The 13,077-nt window shown below is 36.3% G+C and overlaps 2 protein-coding genes across 2 annotated transcripts; both read right to left on the bottom strand.

Annotated features, from left to right (window-relative positions):
* Positions 1 to 999: 999 nt before the first annotated feature.
* On the bottom strand, positions 1,000 to 4,845 carry LOC137708583 (chitin elicitor receptor kinase 1-like). Its single transcript, XM_068447695.1, has 9 exons — positions 4,641 to 4,845; positions 3,890 to 4,080; positions 3,599 to 3,688; positions 2,834 to 2,927; positions 2,608 to 2,759; positions 2,436 to 2,527; positions 1,772 to 1,910; positions 1,534 to 1,629; positions 1,000 to 1,445 (listed from the first exon to the last, which is right to left on the bottom strand). The coding sequence occupies exons 3-9, from the start codon at positions 3,668 to 3,670 to the stop codon at positions 1,281 to 1,283; spliced, it is 810 nt and encodes a 269-aa protein (XP_068303796.1). The 5' UTR covers positions 3,671 to 3,688; positions 3,890 to 4,080; positions 4,641 to 4,845; the 3' UTR covers positions 1,000 to 1,280.
* A 227-nt stretch (positions 4,846 to 5,072) lies between these two features.
* Positions 5,073 to 7,239, bottom strand: LOC137708584 (lysM domain receptor-like kinase 3). The gene has a single exon (XM_068447696.1). The coding sequence runs from the start codon at positions 6,826 to 6,828 to the stop codon at positions 6,199 to 6,201; it is 630 nt and encodes a 209-aa protein (XP_068303797.1). The 5' UTR covers positions 6,829 to 7,239; the 3' UTR covers positions 5,073 to 6,198.
* Between the last annotated feature and the right edge of the window lie 5,838 nt (positions 7,240 to 13,077).

Here is a 13,077-nt window from a genome sequence, read left to right as displayed (position 1 = left end):
GTGACTCAACGAAAAATCAAAATAAATTGGAAAGGTCATCAAATAGGACACGTGTCAATATCTGGCAGAAATGATTTATTTCATCTGATTATTTAAATCCAAAAATCAAGTTTTGGAATTCTATAAATAGGAAGCCAAGGCATTCATTTGAGGAGAAAAAGAAAGGAAGAAGAAAAGAAAGAAAGAAGGGAATTTACATCACACCAAAACCTTGAAGCCTTGAAACTCTAAAGCTCTCAAGCAAAATCCCGAAGGATCAAGAAAACACTCTTCGTTCTTCGTCAAACCCAGTCTTCAAGATTAGGCCCAAAAGCCCTTGAAGATCCGCTCATCCATCAACCCTTAAGATCAAGCCCCGACGGCCTCTTGAAGAAATCCATACACCCAGTTTTCAAGATTAGGCCCAAAAGCCCTTGAAGATCCGCTCATCCATCAACCCTCAAGGTCAAGCCCCGACGGCCCCCTTGAAGAAATCCATACACCCAGTCTTCAAGATCAAGCTCAAAAGCCCTCGAAGATTCGTTCATCAACTGTTCATCCCTAGATCAAGCCCCGACGGCCCTTTGGATCAACAGCTCATCCACAAACCTACACCCTACGAAGATAGAATCAGAGGATCAAATTACAAAGAGATTGTAACCCCAAAATCATTAAACACAAAAATATATTTTGTACGCGTTATTCTTGTCTCTTGTTTCAGGAATTTTTCGTGTTCACACACACAATTCTTGAAATGGAAATTGATGAAAAATTATCACTTTTTCATTACAGAAATGTCACTCTAAAAAATTGATCATACACTTCATACAATTCTTTTTTATTTGTTTTTTTTTTTAATTAAAGAAGAGTGCATGATGACTTTTTAAATTGTGAATTGCAATTTCATGATTCGATAAAAATTTTATATATAATTCATGATTTTCCGTGAGTGCTATTAAGCCCATCTACCTCATTCGCATTTATCACGACCATTTACACTAGTTGAAAGAAGTGGAGAAATAAGACAAGTGGGTAGGGACAGAGAATTTTAAATCCGGAATGCATGGAAACCCAATATGCTATCCACTAGAACCCAAGATACATAGATAGAAAGCAATACGCTCTCACCTCATTTGATACACTAATTGATATTTATATATGCACACACAATTTACAGGACTCCCACAATGCTCAATTATACGACTTGTACAATGTCTTTAATGTCTTCATGTTCGGTATGATCACAACAAAAGAAACTTCCTAAGCACATGTAACGTTGCAGATTTTGCACTCGCCTGATTCTACCTTCCGGACATCAGATTGACAAGAGCTTGATTTTCATAGAAAGATCCGACATCCCAATCCTCAGTTGAGGATGAAAGCGTCATCAACGCCACCACGATCGATCGCATACTTGGACGGAGATCTTTGTTTTCGTGCGTGCACGCTTTGGCGAGTTGGGCCATCTGCACCAAAAAAAACCCACCATAACTATGTTTAGAGTGATATCTTGAGATATATCATAATGTGTTTTGGTCTCAGAAGTTTTTTCACCTTGCGCACTGAATCAAGCGGATAGTTGTCTCCAAGGTTAGGGTCAACCAATTTTCGAAGGTCTTCGGCATCGGGCTGATTGAGGACCTCCTCAAACTGCGAAAAATAAAATTACAATAAAAGTATGCTCGAGTGCTTTCCGAGAGGCTGTTGTGTAATGGCAAGATAGAAACCCAACATAAACTTGATGAAAGCAAAAATTGGCTTATTTAAGTATAAAGATGGTGAGAAAACCAACCAAACCAACAAGGCCTCTTGATTCGGAACTAGAGCCATCCGCTTTTACAACAGCTTCTTTGGCAGAGATCAATTCATAAATGACAACTCCGAAAGCATAAACATCTACTTTGGGAGAAACTTCACCGTATTGAGCATATCTGCACGCGACCATGTTAGGAGTTAATCCATATGCACAAAGACAAAATATTCAGTCCCCTTCCGCCATCAGCTTATTGGTCGGGATGATGGCTAAATAAGTTATGCAATCAACTTATTGAGCTTACAATAGGTCCTTCCAGCAGGATGCAACAAAGGTTAATGACATGCCCCGATCCCGATGTCCGGGGGAGGGACATCAGGATGGTCACGTGCTAGCCGACACTCGTAGGTGACGCAAGCCATTTATGAATGCAAATGCTGAGAACATGCACCTAATTTGTAGCAAGACAAAAGAATGTGACATAAATAATATTCAATTGCCAACAATGAATTCACAAAGATAATGCATGGCATGTTCAGAGCATTTGCATTCATAAATGGCTTGCGTCACCTTCGGGTGTCGGCCAGCACGTGACCATCCTGGTGTCCCCCGGACATCGGGATCGGGGTGTGTCAGTTAATCTGTTATTGGTAGCCAAGTAACAGATAAAACGCTAAAAGCAATAATTTGAAAAAATACTTACTCCGGCGGCATATATCCAAATGTTCCCACAAGACGTGTGGGGAGTGATGTACTTCCAACTTCAGTCAGTTTAGTTAACCCAAAATCTGCAACCTGCATTGAAAACGGGGAATTTCATTGGAACAATACAAGATTTCAATGGTTCATATTGGAAACAGAGGCGCTAAAGTAACCTTGGCATGGAAATTCTTGTCTATCAATATATTGGCTGATTTGATATCGCGGTGGATATAAACAGGAACAGTATGTTCATGAATGTATTCAAGACCTCTTGCTGAATCTAGGGCAATCTGCACTCTATTAGACCACGGTAGCGGGTCCCTCCCTGGATAACTTAAAGTGTTATTACCAATCTCTTGCATATGGAAGTACTTAAATACTCATCAAGCACAGCCTAACCTGAACCGCGCAGATGTTGGCTTAAGTTTCCATTCTCAATGTATTCATAGACTAGGAAAAGAGAGCCTTCAACACAATAACCAATCAAGCGCACCTGCATTGATCGTTCAGAAGCTTAGAGATAATTATGCATCTTAAAGATCAGTTGCGCAATGGTTAACAAATACAAACTAGTACAGAGTACGCTATTACTGGTAGATCCTCACGACTAGATTATAGAGACAGCTAGAACATGAACATTCTTCTCAGGGAACATTTTTGGGTGCTGTTATTGGCACTCCAAAAAAGTCATCATGCACTCCAAAGTTTCTATATTTAAAAACAAAAATACACTTGCAAAGTGTGCACATGACTTTTTTGGAGCACCAATGACGTCTCCCCAAATTCATTCATAATAGTATCACTATGAATTCAAAGTAGGAGTTAGGTATACCCGTATAAATAACAAAACATATTCATCCCGGCACTTATGTACTGAAACGCTTATCTTATAACATCCTGTTTCTTAGTGCAGATGTCTTTCTAGTAATTACATAAAATAAAATTCTTTAATCGCATGCTTAAGTAGGCCTACTGGCCTAGTAACTCTATCTCAGAAAAGTAGACATGAACAATGGCCCTTCTCGTTGATTCCCGAAATTCTTTCAAAAATATGCTAAGATACTATGTGGAGGAAATTGTTAATGAAAAGAAAACATCAGTTACTTTATAGTTCTTAATCAAAATTCATATATATTGTCAGTGTTGAAAAGATAAGTTCATTACCAGATTCAAGTGATGGACACGTGTCAAAACATTTAACTCGGCCAAAAATTCTTTTGATGCTTGCATATCCATCTTCTTGATTGCAGCTTTCTGCACAGAGAGAATTATAGGAGTGAGATTTCTAGAAGAAGAAATAAATAATTACAAAATAAACCAAAGCATGGTCTGCAAACACTAAACACTCATGCAGCGGGACGATAAAATAACTCAAACTTCATTTGGTTGAAGGACAGAAAGGTCAGAAAAGAGAAGGGAAGCATCGAAATCATGAAAATGTTAAAGAAAACAAACCTCGCCTCTCAATTCTGCATAGTAAACAGCCCCAAAACCTCCTTGTCCAATCTTATTAGCCAGGCTGAAGTTATCAGTAGCCCTTGCAAGTTCTTCATATGAGAACTCCACTGATTTGTCCACAGAAATGCCTGTTAGGCCTCGACCAGCAGCATTTGACTCTTCAGGTTTATCAGGGGTAATCCCAAGAGCTAGACCAAGAAGAAAATATCAATGAAGTCATGTCAAATATCCATTTGGTGCAAAAATCTTAGATCATTTGAGGGCAAGAACTAGTAAAATACAATGAATGTTCAAATAAGTGCAAGAAAGAGCGGAAAATACATGGCAGTTTTGTGACACTTCACAACAGTTGTTATTAACAAAATAGAGCAACAAAATGACCAGGGCTGGATTAATGGGATTTCCAAGAGCAAATTATCGGTGGTAATGATATGAGACATAGAAAAATTTCCAATTTCTTCAACAACATTGAACAACTAACAATTATATTAGCAGCAGTCATTTGGAAAAGTGCTGAAGAAACCTTTTTTTTTGTTTGGGGGGGGGGGGTAGAAGGAAAACCCTCCTGTTTATAAAGAATAATGCTAAATGAGAAGGATAAATCTTAAAGTAAGGATCTTAGTCAGCTACTCTAACAGGTGTTACTGCAAAGAATCAAGGTAAATAGATTTAAAAGTTAAAACCCAAAAAAGTCTGGAACTCTTCCGTTCACAAATATCTGGAATAAAAAACGAGAGGAGTAACTTACAACGCCCATTTTGAGATTGATCTTCAGATCTTGCTAGGAGCAAAGTCGTATCCACCTTGTTCTTTCGGAAAAAACCAAAATATACACCACCAGCCAATAGCAGCACTCCAGCAATTACTCCCACAGATATGCCAGCAATGGCTCCAACTTTCAGTCCTGCTTATACAAAAGAAAAATATGAGCTCCAAGTAGCGTTGAGTTTCAAATCATCATCACACACTCGCATCTGAACATGAAACCAATTTTAGGGGACGGTCATATCACCTGAACTGCAAAAAGAACAAAAAGAAACAAAGCTCATAAATATTAACAATTTTCAGAAGACACAAAAAGTGAAAACAAGATGGAATGTTGGTTTAACTAATGTATTGAGTTAGCAGAAGCTACCTTGACGTCAAAGACAAATAGTTTCCGTTTTGATCTGCATGACGAAAAAGAAACAAGGACTTAGGTGAGGAAAGTTGAAAATATAACCTCTTCTAAAACTATATTGAAAAAGTAGAGCAATGCTTCATAATACCCTAAAAAACTGGATATCCAATAAAGATTCGTGATATTTCATTTATTACCACAGGAAAAACTCAGAAACAACATAGAATTGAAACAACTCATTGTCTTCGCTAGCATTTTCGCACATGCTTCAAGGAATATCAATAACAGAAATGGACAATAAAATAGTAAAACAAGATGATGATTCATCTAAAAAGTTTATCGTTAATTGAGATCTTAAAAGAAGATAGTTACTGTATTATTGTTCAATTGACCAGTTCAGTACATCACTCACAAGATACCCCCCGGATCCATAACCACAGGAAAGGCATTGCACTGCCTAGCACTTTATAAACATTGTAACATACACTAACAAGTATTATGAATAACAACTAAAGATGTCTTGTTGAAATTACAGAAAATCAATTATCTGGCCTACGCTGGTATCCAGAAAAAAATCTGCAAGATCCCACATTCTTAAGTTCAACACAAACTTTTGCTATGGGATTTCAACTTCACAATTGAAGCTTCCTTTTCCACTAATTTACGTCTGTCACTTCCTAAACAAGAACCTTCTAATGCAATTTATGCAACCTTTCCTTCTGGTGGCATCATTCCAGCTGTAGTCATTAACATTGCAATATGGATCAAAGCATCTAAACTTAGTAATAAAATGCAATCACTAATCCACAACATGCTCAAATTAGTACTCACTAACACATACATAAGCTTCTACCAAATCAATAATGAGATGTTCAACTCCAAAACAACTAAATGCCTTCCATTTTACCAATTCTGCATATTAAGTTAGACACATGTAAGCATCGAAACTCTCATCTTGGTCGAAAAATGGTTCCTTTCCCCGGATATATACACGAAACTACTCCCTTATTAGTATTCATTAGCATATACATCCTTCATAAGCCTCTACCTAATCAAATAACAAGATTTCAACTCTTGAACAATATGCATTTGATTTTAACAATTATGCAAATTCAGCAAGATACTTAAATGTCTGCATCAGTTCTTATTTCTTAACAATTCAAACTTCAAAGCACAAACAATCCCATCAAGAACAAAAGCCCAAACCTTTGCCCGGAATATACACGAAACCGCTCCCTTGGCTAAAATTCACACCAGGATTATAGTTCTGCAGCAAAGTCTGATCCAGCTGCTCCGTCTGCGCAATCGATGCCAAACTGTCGTCCGGACGCAGAGGATAAGTAATAAACAAACCATAATTCTTCGAAATCGCGCTATTCCCACACGTACAATTCACAGTAGCATTCACTGTACGATTAACGGGTATATTATTAGGATCATAGCTATTGAACCACTCCAGGTCCTCCACCGTCGTCAAATTAGAATAGTATGTCTTCGCAATCAGGTTGTACGTGTCGCCTTGATGGACGTCCCACTGGAACATATGGCCTTGGAAGTCGCCATTGATGCAGCCGCAGGTGAATGGAACATTGACCCTGGTGCCGGAAATGACGCTGTCTTCGCTGGGAACCTTGTCCTTGTTGTAGTTGGCGATAATGACGGCGGTCGTACTCATGACTTCGCCGATGAAAGTGAGATTAGAGTCCTGCCATACGTAGTAAGAAGCTAGAGCGCCGCAGCTCTTGCCGCACTGGGATTTCACCGTAAAACAGAGGGAAACCAGCACCAAGAACCCTAACCCGATTCGAAAGCTCATCTGGGTCGATCCGAAATCGAAAACCCAAGTCGCAGAAACCAATTTTATGAACTGGGTTTTTGGTTTCGGATCGGAATTGTACAGGAATTGTATGAACAGAGAGAAAGATGGAAGCTTTGAAGGGGGTTTTGGACCGTTGACTCAGTCATTTGAAGTTTTGATTGGATTAGCTGCTGGGAAATGATTAGGCAGATGATTAGTTTAAGATTAAAAATTTACTTGGATGAAATAATCGTCGTACTTAGCGTCTGTGACTTTGCTTAACAGTGAAAGTGAAAGGGTTCCCGCGGTTTTGAGTTGATTGTTTCTGGAGAGAGTGACTGATGACTGAGTCAAACGACCGTGCGGAACACGGCCTCCGAGTTTACGCGACGGCGGCAGTCCGATGAATGAGAGGCTGCTACGACGCTGTGGGACTTGTCGTTTGTGAAAGAATCCTGAAGCGCATTGTCGTACAATTCTACTTCTTGTTCTTCCTTTTCCTTAAAAATTGCAAAAATCCAGCAATGTTTCCCGGATGACATGCTGGCATGAACATAAACAATGTCTCTAATGCTTGACAACCCAAATACATCCATCCCAAAATGATTAAATTTATAAACTTCAATAGAATTGTATACAAATTTCAGTTTGAGCCATTAAGAATGTTTATTCATGCTTCTTAATTTTTGTGTTGTATTGAAGTATTTTTTATCAATATTTTTTGTATTTACGTACTTTATGTATCGATGATGAAAGAATCAATCTAAACACACATGGTTGTGTCTGGAAGAAGAGGTATGTGAGCAAAGTTACTCTATACTTATTTTTTAAGGAAAAATCTAACTTTTTGATCAATCATGCGAGTTTCCATAATTCCGAACAATTCCTAAAACAATAAAGAATACTAAAAGAGAAATGGTAGTCTAAATAACGTTATTGTCCGAGGCAATGCAAATCATGTGAGGTCAATAAGATAAAAGTTATGTCTTTTCTTTAACTTTCACCCTCTTCTGCCCTCTTCTAACCTCGGTTTGAGAGTACGACATGCTTTCTCGGCATTCATGGTCGTCTTTTTCTCTTTGTTACCCTCCTCCTCACCTACTGTTTTTAAAGCCCAAATCCTAAATTGAAACCCCCCTACTCCTAGCCACAATCTCTCCTCCCCCATCAACTTCCCATTTCCATCTTACTCCCTTGCTTTCCTCCAAATCCCCTTCTGCCAACCATAATGTAGATCTCCGAATTGGTAACTAAGCACACAACTTACTCCTCCATGCACGTTTTATGTTTTTATGTCATGCCGCAAATTTTGGGAAAAGTAGTCTACAACTTTCACTGCACTAAGAGTGTTTTACACACTTTTTGGCACTCACTCTACTAAGCTTATTGTAATTGTGAGTAAATTGTAGCAATGATCCTTTAACTTTAACTCAATTGGAATAATGGTCCCTTAACTAAAAATTCATTATCATTGGCCTCTCAACTCATCAAAATGTGCAACTATGATCCCTCAACTAAAAATCTATTACCTTGGGTCCCTCAACCTTAACCCAAATTTGAGTAATGGTACCTCAACTCTAACCCCATTGTAGCAGTGGTCATTCCAACATAAATCATTTTGACAAAATTCTGACGAAGTTGACGAAAATGACCATAGCTACACGTTTTAATGAGTTGAGAGACCCCAATTTTAGCATTCCAACATAACTTATTTTGACAAAATTCTGACGAAGTTTACAAAAAGGACCATAGCTACACATTTTTATAAGTTGAGGGATCAATGGTAATAGATTTTTAGTTGAATGACCATTACTCCAGTTTGATTAAAGTTGAGGAACTTTTACTACAATTTACTCTTGTAATTGTAGTGATTTGGTGTTCTCTTTGCATGTGGAGTTATTAGAGATAGGCAAAATACACATGGGTTTGGGTAACCGTGGTTACCCATCCATTTAAAGTTCACGATTACGGTTATGGGTGTTACCGTTTATCCATGAAATTTAAATAGGCGGTTATGGGTATTACCCACTGTTATAACGGGTATCCATTTACCCATTTAATTTAATATATGCAAACTTTCATATAAATTATGTATATGTTCAAATATTTACTATTTTAGCCTAATTTTAATTTTTACTATTGAACCAGATTCAAACTCTACTCCTCATGTTGAACGTGCTAAAGCATTAGTGTTTGAAAGTGTTAGTTTTGAAATATTTTGGAGCTTTGAATTATCTAGTATTCAAGATAATGACTACCTTTTGTTTTTAGAAGCATTACTTAGTAATCATATGGATTATAATTAAAGACTTGCTTGAGTGTAGCAGAAAAATATCGTGGTAAACTATTATTTCAATTTTTGGAATTGTATGAGGACTTAAATGATTAAAATAGGAAAAATGCATGCTAAAATGTACCTGTAACGGTGTTTAATTGTCAGAAAACGAATATTATGAAAAAAATTTCTTTTGTAATTTTCAAATTGTTAAAACAAAATATGTAGATGGGTGAAAAAAAAAAGGATAATTAGATGGGTAAAACAAGGATAAACGGGTTCAAAAATGGGTAAACGGGTAAATAGTTATGGTTAAATGGGTACATGATTCTGGGTATGGTTAACTGTTTATAAACGGTTATGGGTATGGGTATAACCGTTTCTGTAATTACCTAACGGGTAAACGGTTATACGGGTATGAATATAAACATTTATGAATAAATAACCGCAGTTACCCACCAGCCATAATCGTTGCTTATCCCTAGGAGTTATTAGTGAAATGAATCTAGGTCGTTTATCAGTTGCAGTACTCTTAAGATTTTACTTCTGTTTTCGGGCGTATTTTTAGTTTTTGGCTTGTGTGTGGGGTTCGATGTTTACGAAATTGGGATAAAAACAACCAAGCAAAAGTTGGTCTAACTAAACACCTCATAAACTATATTTAACTATGTATGGTCAACTATATTTAAGTATGTGCAATTATATTGCGTATATAACTCAAATACCCAATTGGCCCTACGATTGACATTTGGTTAAAGTTTCGATGGGATTTTGGGTTCAAGACAAATATGAATGATGGCATAGGTTAAAACTACATGCAGCTTATGCCGTATTATTGTAAAATGCAAGAGGCCCTTAGTGGCTCGAAGGTCAATTTTTGGTACCGCAATCAGTAGGCTTTGAGGTAATAATTTATGGTGAACAAATAGACCAGCAATCAAGTTGGATAGTAAGACCAGAAATGGTCCACTCTACCAATTAGCCAAGAGATATTTACAATTTTTGTTTGTTTGATATGTTGATAAGTTTCTCCTCCTATTATTTGCCCTCGAGCAATCCAAAATTTGTGTACATTATAAAAAAAATACATAACTCTGGTCGCATAAATCGATCTTACAACTCATGAGACAGTTAAAAGCTCAATTCTTTTGAAGTTCACAGAGATTCAAACTTGGATTGCTTCTATTGTCGCACTTCCAAGTTCCAAACAAACTAATCTCTTTTGGTTTAAGAGATTTATTACAAAGTTAGTTTAGCAATTTTATATATAGCTTATACAAAATTTTGAAATAAACCAGCTGGGAATGATAGCTGCTCATCATAGTAGTGGCTGGTGGCCCATTTTATTTCTGCATTTTAAGCCCACTAATCTAAATTGCAGATAAAGAAAGAGTCCAGATTTCAGTCTTGAGTAGCACACAAGTTTTCACTTTATAAAGTCCAAGGACTTTTGATAGTGCTTCGTCCAAAAAGCAACATGTAAAGTAGCTTTTCTTTTCCCTTTTCTCTTTTTATATTTAAACTAAATTTGCAAATCATGTGATGTGTCATAAATAAAAAATAAGTACCTTAATCAACAGTTAAGTAATAATCAACAACCATATCATATTAGGGTTATATATAATATATACTTTGGTTCTATTAACGTCTTTGTATCTTTACGATTTTGTATTTTATTAAAAACTTGTAACTAGTTCCATTTAAACTCGATCTCTCTCCTGAATGAACCATATAGCCAAGATAAAGTGTGAACCGGAATAAATGAGCTTGCCCCACCACCTATGAGTGCATACTTCATAGTAGCCTCAGAGATCGTACATATTTGTTGGTATATCTGGATAATAGGTAGGAGTATAAAAAATTCCTCGATCCTAGAGTAATACGAATAATAGAGACTCTGTTATAGCCATTTATTGTACTCTATGGATAGAGGAATACATAGCGTTGAACATAGTTAAATGAGAGATTGAAAGATTTCATTAAAACTGCTTGTTTGGAAATTTTTCAAAATACTATAGTAGATTCTTCCCTCCATCGGAACTAAATGGCCATTATGTTTATTACTACACTTGTTGAAGATATGAAATATAACCAAGGATATTTTCTTGTTTAGGGATTGAATCGATTATCAAAAGAAGAATTGTGCCAAAAATTAAGATATATTATAGGAAAGTAAAACTTCCATTGAAGAGAAAGCAGATGAAAGGCTTCTTTGGGTATATTTTCATTTTTTTCTTCAATAATAAAACTAAAATTTTCAAGTAACCTTGAAGGGTCCAACCTTAGGGTGGGTTTGAAAATTCGTGACATTTTTCCACCAAATGGAAAAGTGTGCCTTATATGGAACTTTTCTTTAGGCCTAAAGGTTTGTATATCAAACTTTGACTTGGTGGGCATGCGTTGAAGTGGCATAAGACATATTCTTGTTGACTTTCATTTTAAGAACTTTGTTGTGTCTCACCAATTGCAGCAAAGTCTCATCCCAATATCGCATAATTAGAATTCATGGAGGATGAAATTTGCATATTCCACTAACTTCTATATACAGAATAAATGTTTCAAGCACTTTCACAACAACATTTGCTCAATGAGAAATTATTTTTTATCACCAGTTCACTACTTAACAAGCATTCATTAAACTAATAATTCACTTTCTAAACACTTAACAAGTATCTATTAAACGAGTACAAATTTCCCCCAGCTCAGTGTCTTAAACCTATAGCATAAATTTGTAAAATGGTTGACTAGTATGTGGCATGCCCTCAACCTGAGCTAACAGAAAAACTTAAGAAAATAAAAAATGGTGGTGGAAGTGGGTTGACAACTTGACATTGTGGCCTCTATGTATGGCATTCAAATTGGCAAAAAAATAATATTAAAAAAGTATTAGTATTATAAGGGGAAGGGACAAGTCACTCGAGCGATTTTTAGACAATCAGCATTTAGCAACACAAAGTAAAAGATTCCTTTGGGGTTTTTGGATTTGATTTGATGCCATAAACGAAACCTTATACACAACGGACAAGGATTGTTTGCGCTTTTACTTTCGGTGTCTACCTGTTTTATGTGATCATGGTTAAACCACACCAACATTTTATATTATTTTTTATAAAAATAATAAGATAAAAATAAATAATAATATAAAATGTTGACATAGTTTAACCGTAACCATACAAATAAAAAGACATAAGGAAGCACCGAAAATGGTAGCGGAGACAATCCTTGTCCATACACAACATCTCCTACTTTTTCCTCCCACAAATTTCCAAAATGCTGGATTTGATGCCACACCTGACACCACCCATAACCAACTTCTCACTTGACTAAAATAAAGAATGTCTGCAATTTCTAGCAAAGTGATAATATTGCACATACGTACGCATAGCTGAAAAAACGTTTTTAAATGTTCGAACAATGTTCTTATGTCATACGCACGCGCTTGTATCACAAGTAATCTTAAGTTTTAAATGGTACATACATTTCTTCTATTCTACGCGCATTTGAAGGGTATACTAACTCTAATACATACATGAACAGTAAAGAGCTAACCAATTAGTACTTAATATGGTGCTACTCGCACATTCGGCTCACTTCACAATATTTCTCACACTAAACCAATCATTTTTTAGGTTATCATTAAATGGTCGTCAATCTCTGCAAAAGTTCAATGAAATCAAAAACCACTCAGTTATCTTGTTGTGACCAGATGGATATACGAATACAATGTTGTCCATAAACAATAAAATGTTCACATTAATTAAAGGCCCATCACTTTGTTATTTGAGTGAAGTTTCACAATGATGAGCAATTCGGATTGTGATATTAATTTAAGGAGCGGAACTGAATAAGTCATTAGCTCTGTATTAAATTACTAATTGATCAGTGTTTGAGCGTTTCTATACATATTTGTGTGCCATGCAAATTATCTATTTATGTGTGAGAGGAATGCATGTTTGTAATTGTAAATGCATACCAGCGATCTACACAACAAT

The sequence above is a fragment of the Pyrus communis genome, chromosome 11 (genome assembly GCF_963583255.1).
Source record: "Pyrus communis chromosome 11, drPyrComm1.1, whole genome shotgun sequence".
Classification (NCBI taxonomy): domain Eukaryota; kingdom Viridiplantae; phylum Streptophyta; class Magnoliopsida; order Rosales; family Rosaceae; genus Pyrus; species Pyrus communis.
Note: the sequence above shows the minus strand (reverse complement) of the source record. Positions and strands in the feature narration are given on the sequence as shown.

Excerpts from the sequence above, each read along its gene's own strand:
- LOC137708584 (XM_068447696.1), bottom strand. The coding sequence starts at position 6,828 with ATGAGCTTTCGAATCGGGTTAGGGTTCTTGGTGCTGGTTTCCCTCTGT.
- LOC137708583 (XM_068447695.1), bottom strand. The coding sequence starts at position 3,670 with ATGGATATGCAAGCATCAAAAGAATTTTTGGCCGAGTTAAATGTTTTG. Across the intron at positions 2,928-3,598 it reads GTGTCCATCACTTGAATCTG|GTGCGCTTGATTGGTTATTG; the intron begins GTAATGAACTTA and ends CGATCAATGCAG. Across the intron at positions 1,911-2,435 it reads TTTGGATATATGCCGCCGGA|ATATGCTCAATACGGTGAAG; the intron begins GTAAGTATTTTT and ends GGTCGCGTGCAG.